At 39.9% G+C, this 12,803-nt stretch overlaps 1 protein-coding gene across 1 annotated transcript in view; it reads right to left on the bottom strand.

Moving 5' to 3' along the window:
- MADD (MAP kinase activating death domain) overlaps window positions 1–12,803 on the bottom strand; it is a 75,748-nt gene that overhangs the window by 17,739 nt on the left and 45,206 nt on the right. Inside the window, exons 23-30 of the mRNA XM_065635761.1 lie at window positions 10,443–10,540; window positions 10,015–10,098; window positions 6,913–7,071; window positions 5,141–5,249; window positions 4,528–4,590; window positions 4,027–4,147; window positions 2,803–2,908; window positions 341–451 (exon numbers count right to left, since the gene is read on the bottom strand). Coding sequence (XP_065491833.1) covers window positions 341–451; window positions 2,803–2,908; window positions 4,027–4,147; window positions 4,528–4,590; window positions 5,141–5,249; window positions 6,913–7,071; window positions 10,015–10,098; window positions 10,443–10,540 — 851 coding nt within the window. The remainder of the gene's footprint in view (window positions 1–340; window positions 452–2,802; window positions 2,909–4,026; window positions 4,148–4,527; window positions 4,591–5,140; window positions 5,250–6,912; window positions 7,072–10,014; window positions 10,099–10,442; window positions 10,541–12,803) is intronic.

The raw sequence follows: 12,803 nt of genomic DNA, 5'->3' as shown, positions 1-12,803 counted from the left end.
AAACCGATGGAAAACTGAAAACTTGTTACAGATATAGTGAAAGTAAAGGTACCCACCGCACAAAACTGCTATTAAGAAAACATCAGGGTTGTATCGAACTATGGTACTGATGTGTCATATTTATATAGATTTGTATTGCAGTTCTAACTGATAACTGTATAACATAATATTATAAACACGGTCACACAATCACGGTCTTTGTTCTATACATGTGAAGGCAGTATTTAATAATTCAATGTAATTAATTTTATAGTGTTGCAGAGCTTTTATAGAATAGCTTTCGAATATTTTTTCCTGCATGTGGCTGCAACAGATACATCACTCACACTGTTTTACTTACCAGATTGGCAAGTTTGTCTAGAATATCATTTATTTGCTGGCTGTGCACCAATCCAATATGTGATTTTCCCATTAGACGACGCACCTTTTTCCTAATATCACTCTTGTTCACCTAGAAGGCAGATATAAAAGCAGTTACATACTCTATTCACAGGCAGCAACTCCAGTCTCCAAAAATCAACATATCTTGGTTTCCATTGCTAAGACAGCAAAACAACTGTTCTCCAACTAAGTCATGGTAGGGCCTCTTTAGTACAAGCAGAAGTTGCACGTACACCACTTTTCCCAGCTACTGGGCAAGTGATACTGTGCACAACAGATTTCCTGCTGACTCTTGCACAAAAGCAGCAATTCCACTACCCTCCACACCCAACTACTGACAGCAAAAGCCTCAGTTCTCCATGTTGCCACTTATGTGATGAGTCTCATCTGCCAGGCTAGCTTCTCCACCTCTTTCTCTGCGAAGAGTTGATTTAGTCAGCTGAGAAGGCTTCCACACAAGAAATATTAACACAAAGGCACAATATCTTTCAGAATTCTCACTCTTTCATGACGTGTTTCTTGGTCACTAGGGCCAGGGCTCTACCACACATTTCTAGATAATCCTCGAACAGCAGCAGGTTCCTCCTGAAGATGAGCTGCAGAGAAGCTCAGAAGCAAAACATTTCTGCCTCGGTGCCATTTCAAAAGGCTATTATCATTATGAATGTCAGTCATTGATACTAACTACACTCATGCTTGAGCAATGACTTCAAGCTAGACCAGACGTTCTTTTTAATCATATTGTGACTACGACCTTAACGCTACAGAGCACACAAAACAAACTCAACCTGCTTCCTTCCTTTGGCAAGAACTCTTTGTACTTGAAAGAAAGCACCGTATTTTTCAAGAATTTTTTAGGTAAAAACTAATAGCCTCTGCTATCCTCAAACAAGAAAAGAAATAAAAATACCAAAGTGTTGGGTTTAGAAGATTATGTTTCCCTTGATAGCTCAAAAGAATTCACCTCTGTAGTAACAGAAGGCCTTCCAACTTTGCAGTTTCTACTAGAAGCTACCCTGAGATACCTTGGTTCAGTCTTTAGTTTCTTAAAGCCTTCTGTCTAACTGCTTGGAAAAAATCCTATATACAAATAATACATACCAAATTCTGGATCCGTGACCTTTTATCCCCAAACTGATAATCAGGGAAAAAAAGTAACAACAACAACAAAAAACAAAGTAAACAAAAAAACCACCCCAGAACCCTTCTTTTGCCATGTTCTTCATCCCATCCTCATTCTTGAGCATCTCTGAAGATGCACTGAAAAAAACAATATTTTTATCACAACTCTCAGATCCTCTGCACTCCCTTTTAATGTATAACAGAGAGGTCCAGAGTGATATAGTTTTCAAAGGCATAATATCCTGTTTGCCTCCTTATCTCTTTCCCCCAGAAAACTTCTTTACTGGGGATCTGATTATTTTCACCACACCAAAAGACACTTTTCCCCTCTAGGACTAACTCTATCAACATCTCTCCTGAGCAAGCCTTTTGCAACTATTATTTGCTCTCTTCTTTTGCATCCTTTGATGAAAGCAGCTGCATTGGTTATTATTACTTCTACTTTCAGTATTGCAGTAATGCAGGTCCTAATGGCCAAATCCCACAGTTGTCTTCTGAAATAAACTCATTCCAAATATACACAAATTCCATCTTAAAACTTACCTTCACATTTCATTTATATTAGGAAAAATCAATACCTTCTTTCTCTCTCCTTATTCCCTTACTGTCAAGCTGTTACACCAGACAGCATAGTGCATCAAATCTGTTACAAGTAAAACCATGCACCTAAGCTGGTTCTAAACATGACAAAAATTTTAGAAGATTGATTTTTTCCAGTGACTTTGAGGGAGGATTTGGATGACCTAAGAATTATTAACACCAAAAGAAAGATATTTCTAGTAGCCACCTACAGCTTTAAAATGCATATACACAGCTCACTGAATGAGATAAAAAGGGTTGCTTGCTAGTAACGGAAAATTTCATATTGAGTTCATTTTGATATACATATCCACAATCTGCACATGTTCTCCTCTTACCTATAACTTCTCTAAGAAGATTTGGAATTTGCAGCTGTGAGGAGATCAAATTAGAAAATGCTCTCAATTTAGAACCCATACTTTTGATAACAAGAATGTCCTCTAAAGGTACTCGTAGGACTAAAAAATTCTATTTTATATGTCAATATATTTGCATACCCATGGCATAGAACTGCATAAACTCAGACAACATATCTCAAAGAATCTCCAGGTACTGAAGCTTTTTTTTTTTTTTCACTAAGATCAGGAGATGTTTTATAACATTATTTTCTACCTCATTGTTCTGAGCTCTGTAAACGGAGGCGTATGGTTTCAAGACAACACCAACAAAATATACTGCTTAAATCTGAGCAGTGATCTGTTAAGAAGCAAAAGAAGTCACCTTTATCATAAGCATATAAGCAATCATATTATGCAGCAGTGTAGCCAACAAGCGGTCCTCATCATCCTCCAAACGCTTCCGATCATGTTCTCCCAGGGAAAGATACCTGCAAGAAGAGCTAGACCTGAAGCAGAGTCACAGGCATTCTTCATCCAGTTCACTAAAGCACCAGCAGAGGACAGTGCTCTATTTGTAAAGCATACAGTATATAAAACTCCAAAAACACTAAGCCAAATGGGCATCTTCCAGTAAAACACTGTGATCACTAATTAAACATTCCCATTAATTATTAATTAGTTGAAATAAATAACATCTGCTCAGTGGGAAAGTTCTCAGTGGTCCACTGGGCTTATCTGTTTCCTCTTTACTGCAGTCGCAGCTCCATGACAACTGCCAGAAGAAGAACGTATGACTCAGTACAAGAGCTACCTGTCTTTAGAGCTTAAATGCAGCTGCATGCTGATGAAGGAAACACATAGGCACTTCTCTTTTTCCACTAAGGTAGGTAGTTTGTGGAAAAAGAAACAGTCTTCAAAGTAGCAGCCCACAGACTAGTTCTTATTTTGGCTACCAGACCCCATGTTACGTGATAGCATGGGTGTAGGTGGTACAGCTACAGGTGGCAGACGGAGCAGAGAACAATTAGATATTAACAAAGCTGAGGAGAAAATAAAAAGGCAAGCAGGTAGCCAAGACTGACATCTTAGAAGTAGTCTAGCTTTAAGCAACCAGATACTTCTAGAGAATGGTTGCCTTGTGGTTGGTTAGTTTGTTTAACTACAGCTGTAAAGTAAAAACACCTATAAGTGACTTTGCATTTTGAGAAGGGTCAAAACGCAGTTTCTGAAGACATTCAATTCTTTCACTTTATGTCAACACACTGATATCTTCCCTTTCTTCCAGAATATAGCCATCTTGCCACAGAAATCTCTTGCTTTACTACTGATCTAGTGTAATCCATGTGTTCATACTGTGATTATGCTTACATTACCCATTTCTCTGGAAATACCACCTCTCTACAAGAGTTAAAAAAATATGTCACAACTGAAGATAGTATTTCAGTATCAGGAGGTAGTGGCCAGCATAGACTCAGAAGGCTCACTTTGGAACAGTCAGGTATAGTAACAAGGTTTACAAAGTGACGATAGCATGCTCAGCCAAATTAAAGTAATTTTTTTTACTATTTCAGCCCCAAGTGAAACAATGAGGAGGAAAGAACTTTACCTGTCAATCATCTCCTGAGGTCCCTGGTCCATCCCCATTCCTTCTCTCTCTAACATCACAGCATCCAAAAAAGCATCTTCCCAGAACTGCATCTGGTCCCACAAAGTTGAACGTTCTTTGCCTATGCGATGTATACAAAAATTGAGCATTTATTCCATTTACTCCAGTCAAATACTTCAATTCCTGTTCCTTCCCACTCCTTCAAAATACCATAAGCCAACACACAATTAATCCATATATTAAAAAAAAAGGTTACTTTTAAACCACAAGCAGTATATCACAACTGAGGAAAAGTGTAAAAGAGAAGACAAGACGCAGCTCTCATTCTAGTTCATGGCAAAATCTTTTCAAACCCTTACACAAAAGCATCTCTCCTCTCTATTCTCTAAGGAGTGTATCTTCTTCCATACACTGTTAACACTGCCTGAAAGAGACAGGAATATCTCACACAAGCACAGATCATGGCAAACACGCAGAGAAGTGGAAAGGTAAGATTATTACTCATAGAGAAGGTTTCCATTGCAGCATCCTCTAACTGGTCCCAGACAGATCCTTTATCCCTACCTGCACCATTCCAAGCAGGTAGGAGCGGTAAGTGGAAAGAATGAAAAACACAGGAAGAGAGAGCTCTTGATTAACAGCAAGTCCAGATGAAATACATTTCAAAAAAGCCAATATACTCCTAATTCAAGGATACACTCAAAGGCCATTAGTATTCTGAGTTTACTAGCTGTCTGTTCCATGACTCAAGCTGAAGGATCTTTTTTCAAGATCAGTGATGTGTTTTAGCCTTCCATGTATAGCTAAGTAAGATCCTTCTCCTGTTTTATCAACATTTTAAAGAATTTATATTCAAGAACAGCAAGAAACTTGGACAAACTACACTTTATGCAAACAACACCACTCACACCCATCTCCTCTTACTCTTATTCAACTTCCCCAGCAAATCTGGCTTTACTCTGAATGGCTTGCTGCACCCCCCTATTCTACCAGTATGGACAACAAAGTGGTTAAAAACAGTCTCTGGGAATGTAAAAATTGCAGTCTGCCCCAGACATGATTCCACCTGAATATCAGTCTAAAAGATCCCCTACTCAAAAAAAAAGCAGTTTACCCAGCAGTCCTTCATAGAGATAGACACGTTGGTTCCCATCCTCTGGACCTCTCCCAAGGGTAATGCCTTTGCTGTCCTTCACATTCTGCTTCAGGTTGTGGGACTTTGCCTGAAAATAATACAAGAGGTGTCAGACAATTCAACTCTGTGCCCTGCAGGGCTGTCTTGCAGGCCACTGTTGTACCTAACAGATGTGGTTTGCAAGCTATACTTCATAGATGCTTTTCCCACTAGTGTTCACAAAACAAATAAATTACTCTGTTCAAAGAGCAAGGTAATACAGTTAGAAGTCCAGACTCAGACAAAGCAAAAACAAAGAGAGACAGATAGAGAAATCGAAACATAGAGGAAGTAAAAATGCTTCCCTGAAGGAAAACTGAGACAAAACAAAAAATGCAAATCCCAGACTAAAGGAAAGAATAGTTAAACCTCTTCTGTCATCCCCCATATTTTGTGCTTATGCGGTGAGTTCGCCCAAACCCTAAATCTTTCCCACTGTTTAAGGAATAGCTGAATATCACTGTCATTGTACAGATTGTGAGGAACGGAGAAAGAAATAGGCAGCCTTCTCAGGACTACACAGAAAATGAACATTCACAGGCAGAATAAGGTTACCTGAGCTTTACCTCACATTCAGGCTTTACAGGTTTTTCTTTCATTTACCATTCATAAAGACAAGACATTAAGCAAATGATCATATATCATCTGGTCTGAAGAACTGTGTTCTGGTTCTATCAGCCAGCAGGAACTGTCATAGTAAAGCTGACCCATCTATTTCTCTACCACCAGGTAAACCATGGTACGATATTGACATTCATCATGTATCGTGTACACCCATCATCTTTGTTCTAAATCTGTTACAAGGGTTGACAAAATTCCATTTAGTTTCATTCATCATGCAGAAAAACAAAGAAAAGTAATTTTTTTTTTTAAGAAAGTCTAACTCTTTAGTAATTGAGAAGACATCCTCTTGCTAAATAAGTGGATGTGGTTACATCATTTGCATGCTTTTAGAAGAAATGTCCAATGAAGCACAATGTTTGCAAAGTTTGTTGCTTAAAACTACAAGTAGAAGCCCTGTAAAGGTTTTTATAATCTTTTTTTATAATCTTATCAGGATTATAAAATAGTGAGCACAGTGAGACCAATCTTAAGGCATTGCAAGCTATTTTCATATTTGGCTGAAAGCTTGGTTTAGCCAAATCAAGTATAAAATTATTTTCTTGGTAAGACGTATATTAGAGGTTATACCCAATAATCAAGGACTTTAAAAACCAAAGTGAACAAGAAGTGCTCTCAGATAATTTGAATTTTACTGCATACAGGTCTTCCAACTAAGAAAAATATATTGTAAAGTTATGATTACACTTCAAATACGATGAATGTTTTAAAGAAATAGAACAGTTGCTAAACCTACAATAGGTTATCCCCTTCCTGTATCAAACAGCTGTTTCTAAGAAACAGGGGAATCCCTTCCTCTTAGTTAGGTAAGGTCGAACAACGCCCATCAGTGTTGTTTTGCCTCTGAAGAGCAATTAATGTCCATTTGGTTGAGAGAAATATTGAATGAGGGGGAATTAAATATTGCACAGGAAATGCAGAAAGGTACGTGGATCCATACAAAATTACATCTTTAATATTTTAAGTCATTGCTGATTAACCCTTAAAACAGAATTGGTGATCTTCTTCCACACAAGCACACACATTGAAATGATCACTACACAAGATTTAATTTAAATAAATAAATAAAGGCAAGTCTGCAATGCCCTTACAAAGATAGAGCTAGTAGCAGAGTTTGTCTCAATCTCACTGTCTGACACAGTGCCCCTGGATCCTGTCAAATTGCCACCATTTTCCACACTCGGGCCATCACCAGCATTGCTACTCAAGTCACTGTCTGCTCCTAACGTCTCTCCGGAACTGTTACTAACCTGTGGAGAAAAACAAAGCAGTTACCTTCAAGAGACAAAGACACTGTGAAGAAAAAAGTTGTAAAATATTTCTCCTTAAGGCACAATATAAGCAGTACAACTGAAGGCTACATTTGCCTTTTCTCCTTCAGTAACATTATCTTTCCATCAAATCCTACTCTGCAGAAAAAGATGAAAAGACACTCTGTTTAGATCATCTACAGACGAGCCCCCCTGCTCAAGTAGGGTCAGCTAGAGTACACTGCTGAGCATCATGCCCAGCCAAGTTTTTAAAATCTCCACAGATGGAGAATCCTCAACTTCCCTGGGCAAACTGCTTCAGTGTTTGACCACCCTCAAACCAAAAAAGTGTTTTCTTGTGTTCAGATGGAATTTCCTGTGTTTTAATTTTTTGTGTTGACTGCCTCTTGTCCTGCAAGTGGGTATCACTGAGAAGAATCTGGCTCCCTTGCCTTCATTGTCTCCCATCATGTAATTATACCCATCGATAAGATCCTCCCCTGAGCCTTCTCTTCTCCAGGCTGAAGAGTCCCTGCTCTCTCAGTCCCTCCTCTCACGAAAAATGCTCCAGTCCCTTAATAGTCTTTGTGGCCTTGAGCTGGACTCACTCCAGTAAGTCCTTATCCTTCTCGTACTGGGGAGCCCAGAACTGGACATAATGCACCAGACAGAACCTCATCAGTGCTGAGTAAAATGGAAGGATCACCTCCCTCGACCTGCTGACAATGCTGTTCCTAATAATAATGCCCAGAATACTGTTGGCCTTTTCTGCCACGAGGGTGCATTGCTGGCTCACGGTCATCTTGTATGCCAAGTATGCGAAGGTCCTTCCCAACAAAGCTGCTTTCCAGCCAGTAAGCCCTCAGCATGTACTGGTGCCTGGGGTTATTCCTCCTCAGATGTAGGACTTGGCATTTTCCCCTTGCTGAACTTCATAGATTCCTCTCTGCCCAGTTCTCCAGCCTGTTGAGGCCCTTCTGCATGGTGGCACAACCACCTGTTGTGTTGGTAACTCCTCCCAGTTTTGTATCTGCAAACTTGCTCTGTACCATCATCCAGGTCATCAGTGAAGATGTGGAACAGCACTGGCCCCAGTACTGACCCCAGGGGGTACACCACTAGTGACTCATCTCCAGCGGACTCTGTGCCACTCATCACAACCCTCTGGGCTCAGTCGTTCTGCCAGTTTCCAGCCCACCTCACTGTCCACATACCCAACCCATACTTTGTCAGCTCGTCTATGTTAGAGGAGACAGTGTCAAAAGCTTTACAGAAGCTGAGGTAAACAACATCTGCTGCTCTCGCCTCATTCACCAAGCCAGTCATCTGATTGTAGAAGGCTATCAGGTTGGTTAAGCATGCCTACTCCTTTGTAAACCCATGGTGACTAGTCCCATTCACCCTCTTGTCCTTCATGTGTTTGGAAACATTATCCAGGAAGATTTTCTCCATCAGCTTTCTCAAGGACTGAGGTGAGGCTGGCAGCTTGTAGCTCCCCAGATCTTCCTTCTTGCCCTTCTTGAAGATGAGTGGCATTTGCTGTCTTCCCGTCTTCACAAACCTCTCCTAATCACCATGACCGTTCAGAGACAATCAAGAGCAGCCTTACAATGGCATCGGCGAGCTCCCCAGCACTTGTGGCTGTAACCCCCCAGGAACCATGGATTTAACTACATCCAGTTGGCTGAAGCGTTCCCTAGCCTGGTCATCCTCCACCAAGGATAAGTCTTTCTTGTTCCAGGCTTTTCCTTCAGCCTCAGGGGCCTGCAATTCCTGAAGGTCAGTTTTACCGGTAAAGACTGAGGCAAAGAATGCCCCAAGCACCACAGTCTTTTCCATCTGTCACCAGTTCCCCTGCCTCACTCAGCAGCAGGCCCACATTTTCCCTGGTCTTTTCTCTTGCTGCTTCTTTACTCGTAGAATCCTTTCCTCTTTCCATTCACATTCCTTGCCAGATTAATTTCTGGGTCTGTATTGGCTTTCCTAACCCTATCCCTGCAACACGAGACAGCAAATGTATACTCCTCCTGGGTCACCTGTCCCTGCTTCCACCACTTGTATACTTCATTTCAATGTCTGAGTTCACTTAGGAGCACTTTGCTCATCCGTGGAGGTCTCCTGCTGCCTCTGCTTGGTTCCCTACTTATTGAGATGGACCTTTCTTGAGTTTGGAGGAGGACATACTTCAATATCAACCAGCTCTTCTAGACCCCTCTTCTCTCTGGGGCAGCATTCCATAGAATGGTTCCATTAGAAAAAGACAATCAGAGTATTATTCTTGTTACAGGCTGGGAAAAGACCATGGAAAGCCAGATGTTCACAGGTATGCAGCAGTTTAGAGAGAAGAAAAAACACCATCAACAAAAAGGAAAGTTCCTTGAGTTTTGTCCCTGGAATATGTCATATCAGATAACATGCGGTAGGGAGAAGGTTCATTTTTATTTACTGAATGCATTCCTGCTACCTTTTCCCTCTGTGACTTGTAGTTGATCAGAAAGCAAGGAGACATATTTTTATATGATTCAAGTGCTTTAAGGTAATGCATGAGAAAGTTTGTTCTTGTTTTTAATGCATCAAATGACCTGCCTTTTTTGCTCTCAGATTACATTTTTAAACTTCTATTCTTTATAGATGGTTTATACACAACAAAGGCATATTTATAAAATTATTGCAATCCACCAGTTCCATAAATACACCAATATATAGGAACAGGAAGAAGCACCATATATGAAGGATGCAGTCTGCTATTAAAGCACTATGTATGTTCCATCAGACACACATGCTTGCCACCCACTCAGAGGCTCTGGAGAGAAAAGTCATAGACATACATTATGCACTCGTGACAGAATGCAGCCATAACACACAAAATGTAGACACGAAACGCCCTCCCCTACTTTAGCAAGCAGTGAATCACATCAAGATTTCACTTTGGGTATATCCTACCACTGTGCTAACTTCAGAATCCTGGCTTGTACTTCGGACCATAACTGCTGGTCCTCCGCTGGGAACAGAGTCAAAATCACTCTTCTGCAATCAAAACATATAAGGACAAGATGAAAAGTCACATTAGTTTTTAGCATAAGGAGAGAATATCATTTCCCATTCCTCTGGGGTCTTGAATCACACATCTTATGCTTCCTTGGTTTATGCAGCCAGCAAATAGAAACTACTGCCCGTATGTCAAAAAGATCATGAGATCATACAATTGAAGGGTTTGCTAAGATCAGTCCCCTACAGGAAACGGGGAAGAAATTTTACTGAATGAGCCTTTCAAGAATGCTCAGACCCTAGAAATCTTCTCACAATTAAGTACTGAATAGAAGAATCCTCTCTCTTATCACATAAACAAAGCAAGCATAGAAGCCACTGACCTGAGAACCTGAGGCCAAACTGAGGCCACTGTCTGCACTGATTTGGGATTTTTTCTCATCTGTTTCTCCCAAATCAAAGTGTTTCACACCTTCTGGCCCTGAACAAAGGAAAAAGCAAATCATTACTGTACCAAAAAAACCCCAAAACGGTACGGCAGAAAGCAGATGACAGACTGAAAACAAGAACAGTACCAAGAAAACAAATTTCTCATTCCTTTGATTTTTTTAATTACTTGGAACTGTAAACAATAATGCCAGCAGGACACATCTGCCATTCTTCAAACTTTGGTGAATTTCAAATACTCCCAAGTCATAGTCCAGGAGTGACTATCACTAAACAGAACCTTTGTTAGCCATTCAAGAGAGAAAAGAGGACAGACAAAGGTCAAGTCTCTTCCAGTTACAATAACACATGCAGAGCCATTGCCATTCAACTCCAGGAAGCCACTTCCTTTATTCTTGGTAAACTAAAGGATACCTATTTACTTAAAAGTGAAAATCCTTTTTTGAACAGCTAATTTGCTCGAAGTCTTGGACTGAGTTTGTTAGGTTGCCCACAGCAACTATCTACACAAAAATCAGGCAACACATGACAAGAACATAAAGAGCAAAAATTAGTGTTACATCAGTAAAAATTTCGAGGAAGAAGCTTCTATGATGCTGTACTTCACAACATTCCCCAATTACATTAACAAATGGCTCTCCAGAGCTGGCAATCACATAGGTCAGTAGTGAGAGAGGGAATCAGCAAGCCTTGAGACATGCATTCATTAACCCGCTGATCCAAAAACAAAAAAAGGGAAAAAAGGGATAAAGAATTTTATGTTCAATTTCCCATGCAGTTCTAGAATCGTATCATCTATTGTCCTCTGATGGGATGGCAAAAGAAAAAGAGAATGATGGAGAGGTAGAGCCTGAAAAGAAATGTGGATAAGCACTGAATGAGGTAAATAACGAGGCAAGAAAAGAACGTGTTATAGACTGTACACAGAATGTCACTACTCTCAGAAAGGGGAAGTGACTGAATGCAACACTTCTGCCATATCCATATCTGCCAACTATTCAGTAACAGGAAGACATGATCAGCAGCTGGAATATTTGTATTATATACCCATGACTATATCCAGTACCTCTAGCAAGCAGTGCCATTATCTCTTATAACCATTGATCACAACAACCTGGGAATTATGAACATGTTTGTATTTTATGTAATATTAGAGAGGGTAAGACAGAGAAAAGGAAAGAAAAAGGGAAGGGAGGAGAGAGAGAGAAGGATAATATACAAAGATTTGTGGGAGTGAGTTTGAGATGGTATGTAAACTCATGAATAGCAAAGCCATAAGTGGGCTGTGCAGACCGTACTAGCTTACTACACAACCACCAATTCTCCATGTGAAGTGTTTTACAGAAAGTGTTCTTCATTTGATGTAGTACTCTGGCTCTAAATCCATATGCCTTAGTTACTGTAAATCAAATAATCAAATATCCTAACAAAGAGAAAGTATAAATAAAATTTACAAAGTAGAAAAATTACTAAAAATATCCTTTCTAAGAATTTGGAATCTTATTTTCTATTTCCACTCATTCAAATGGCCACCATTTCTAGTTCTGAATAATGATGCAGCAAGAAGTTTTGTGTCTCATTACTACAGCAAGCATACTGAACTTCAGCTGTGTGTTTAAGCAATTTAAGAGTTCCCTGTCCCAGCACATATTCAGATATAATTCTGGCAATTTGACTTTTAAAGCAAGTGAAACTAACTGAAGCAGCTCAGGTATTTGAAAGCTGTGGGCAATCTATCTAATCTGTATCTGGGTTTCAGGAGCACAATAAACACAATCACTTTGTTGTCACTATCAGTTTACATGCACCTACAAACCTCCCCTTCCCTTCCTCACAGACTTGTATGTCTAATATACATAAATCACTAAAACCTCAATTTATCCCTCCTAATCTAGGCACCTACCTGAAAGGCCCAGTTTGGGAGAGTAGGTGTGTGCACGTGCTGTGTGTCTGTCTCATACACACCCCTACCTCAGCAGAATGCAATTTTGATCTTAAATGTAGTCAGTTGTACTGCAGAGGTGTCCCATTCTCTCTGAACTAACTCCAGATGCTTCTTTATACTTAACTGAAGTTCTTGACTGAGGAGCCTAAAACTAATGTAGCAAATGCAGGCTTAAGTCAAGAATGTCAGAATTTTTCACCCATTCATCTTAGCTATTAATCCTCTCCAAACTTCAGTCTGCAAAAGGTGCATCAATTCTGTAATGTAGAGACTACACTTACAGTTAGGAAACACCTGCCACATCATGATTATTATAAACTAGCTATTGTCCTGCTGTCATATGTCCCTATTT

The sequence above is a fragment of the Caloenas nicobarica genome, chromosome 5, assembly GCF_036013445.1.
Source record: "Caloenas nicobarica isolate bCalNic1 chromosome 5, bCalNic1.hap1, whole genome shotgun sequence".
NCBI lineage: Eukaryota > Metazoa > Chordata > Aves > Columbiformes > Columbidae > Caloenas > Caloenas nicobarica.
This window is presented reverse-complemented; position numbering and strand designations above follow the sequence as displayed.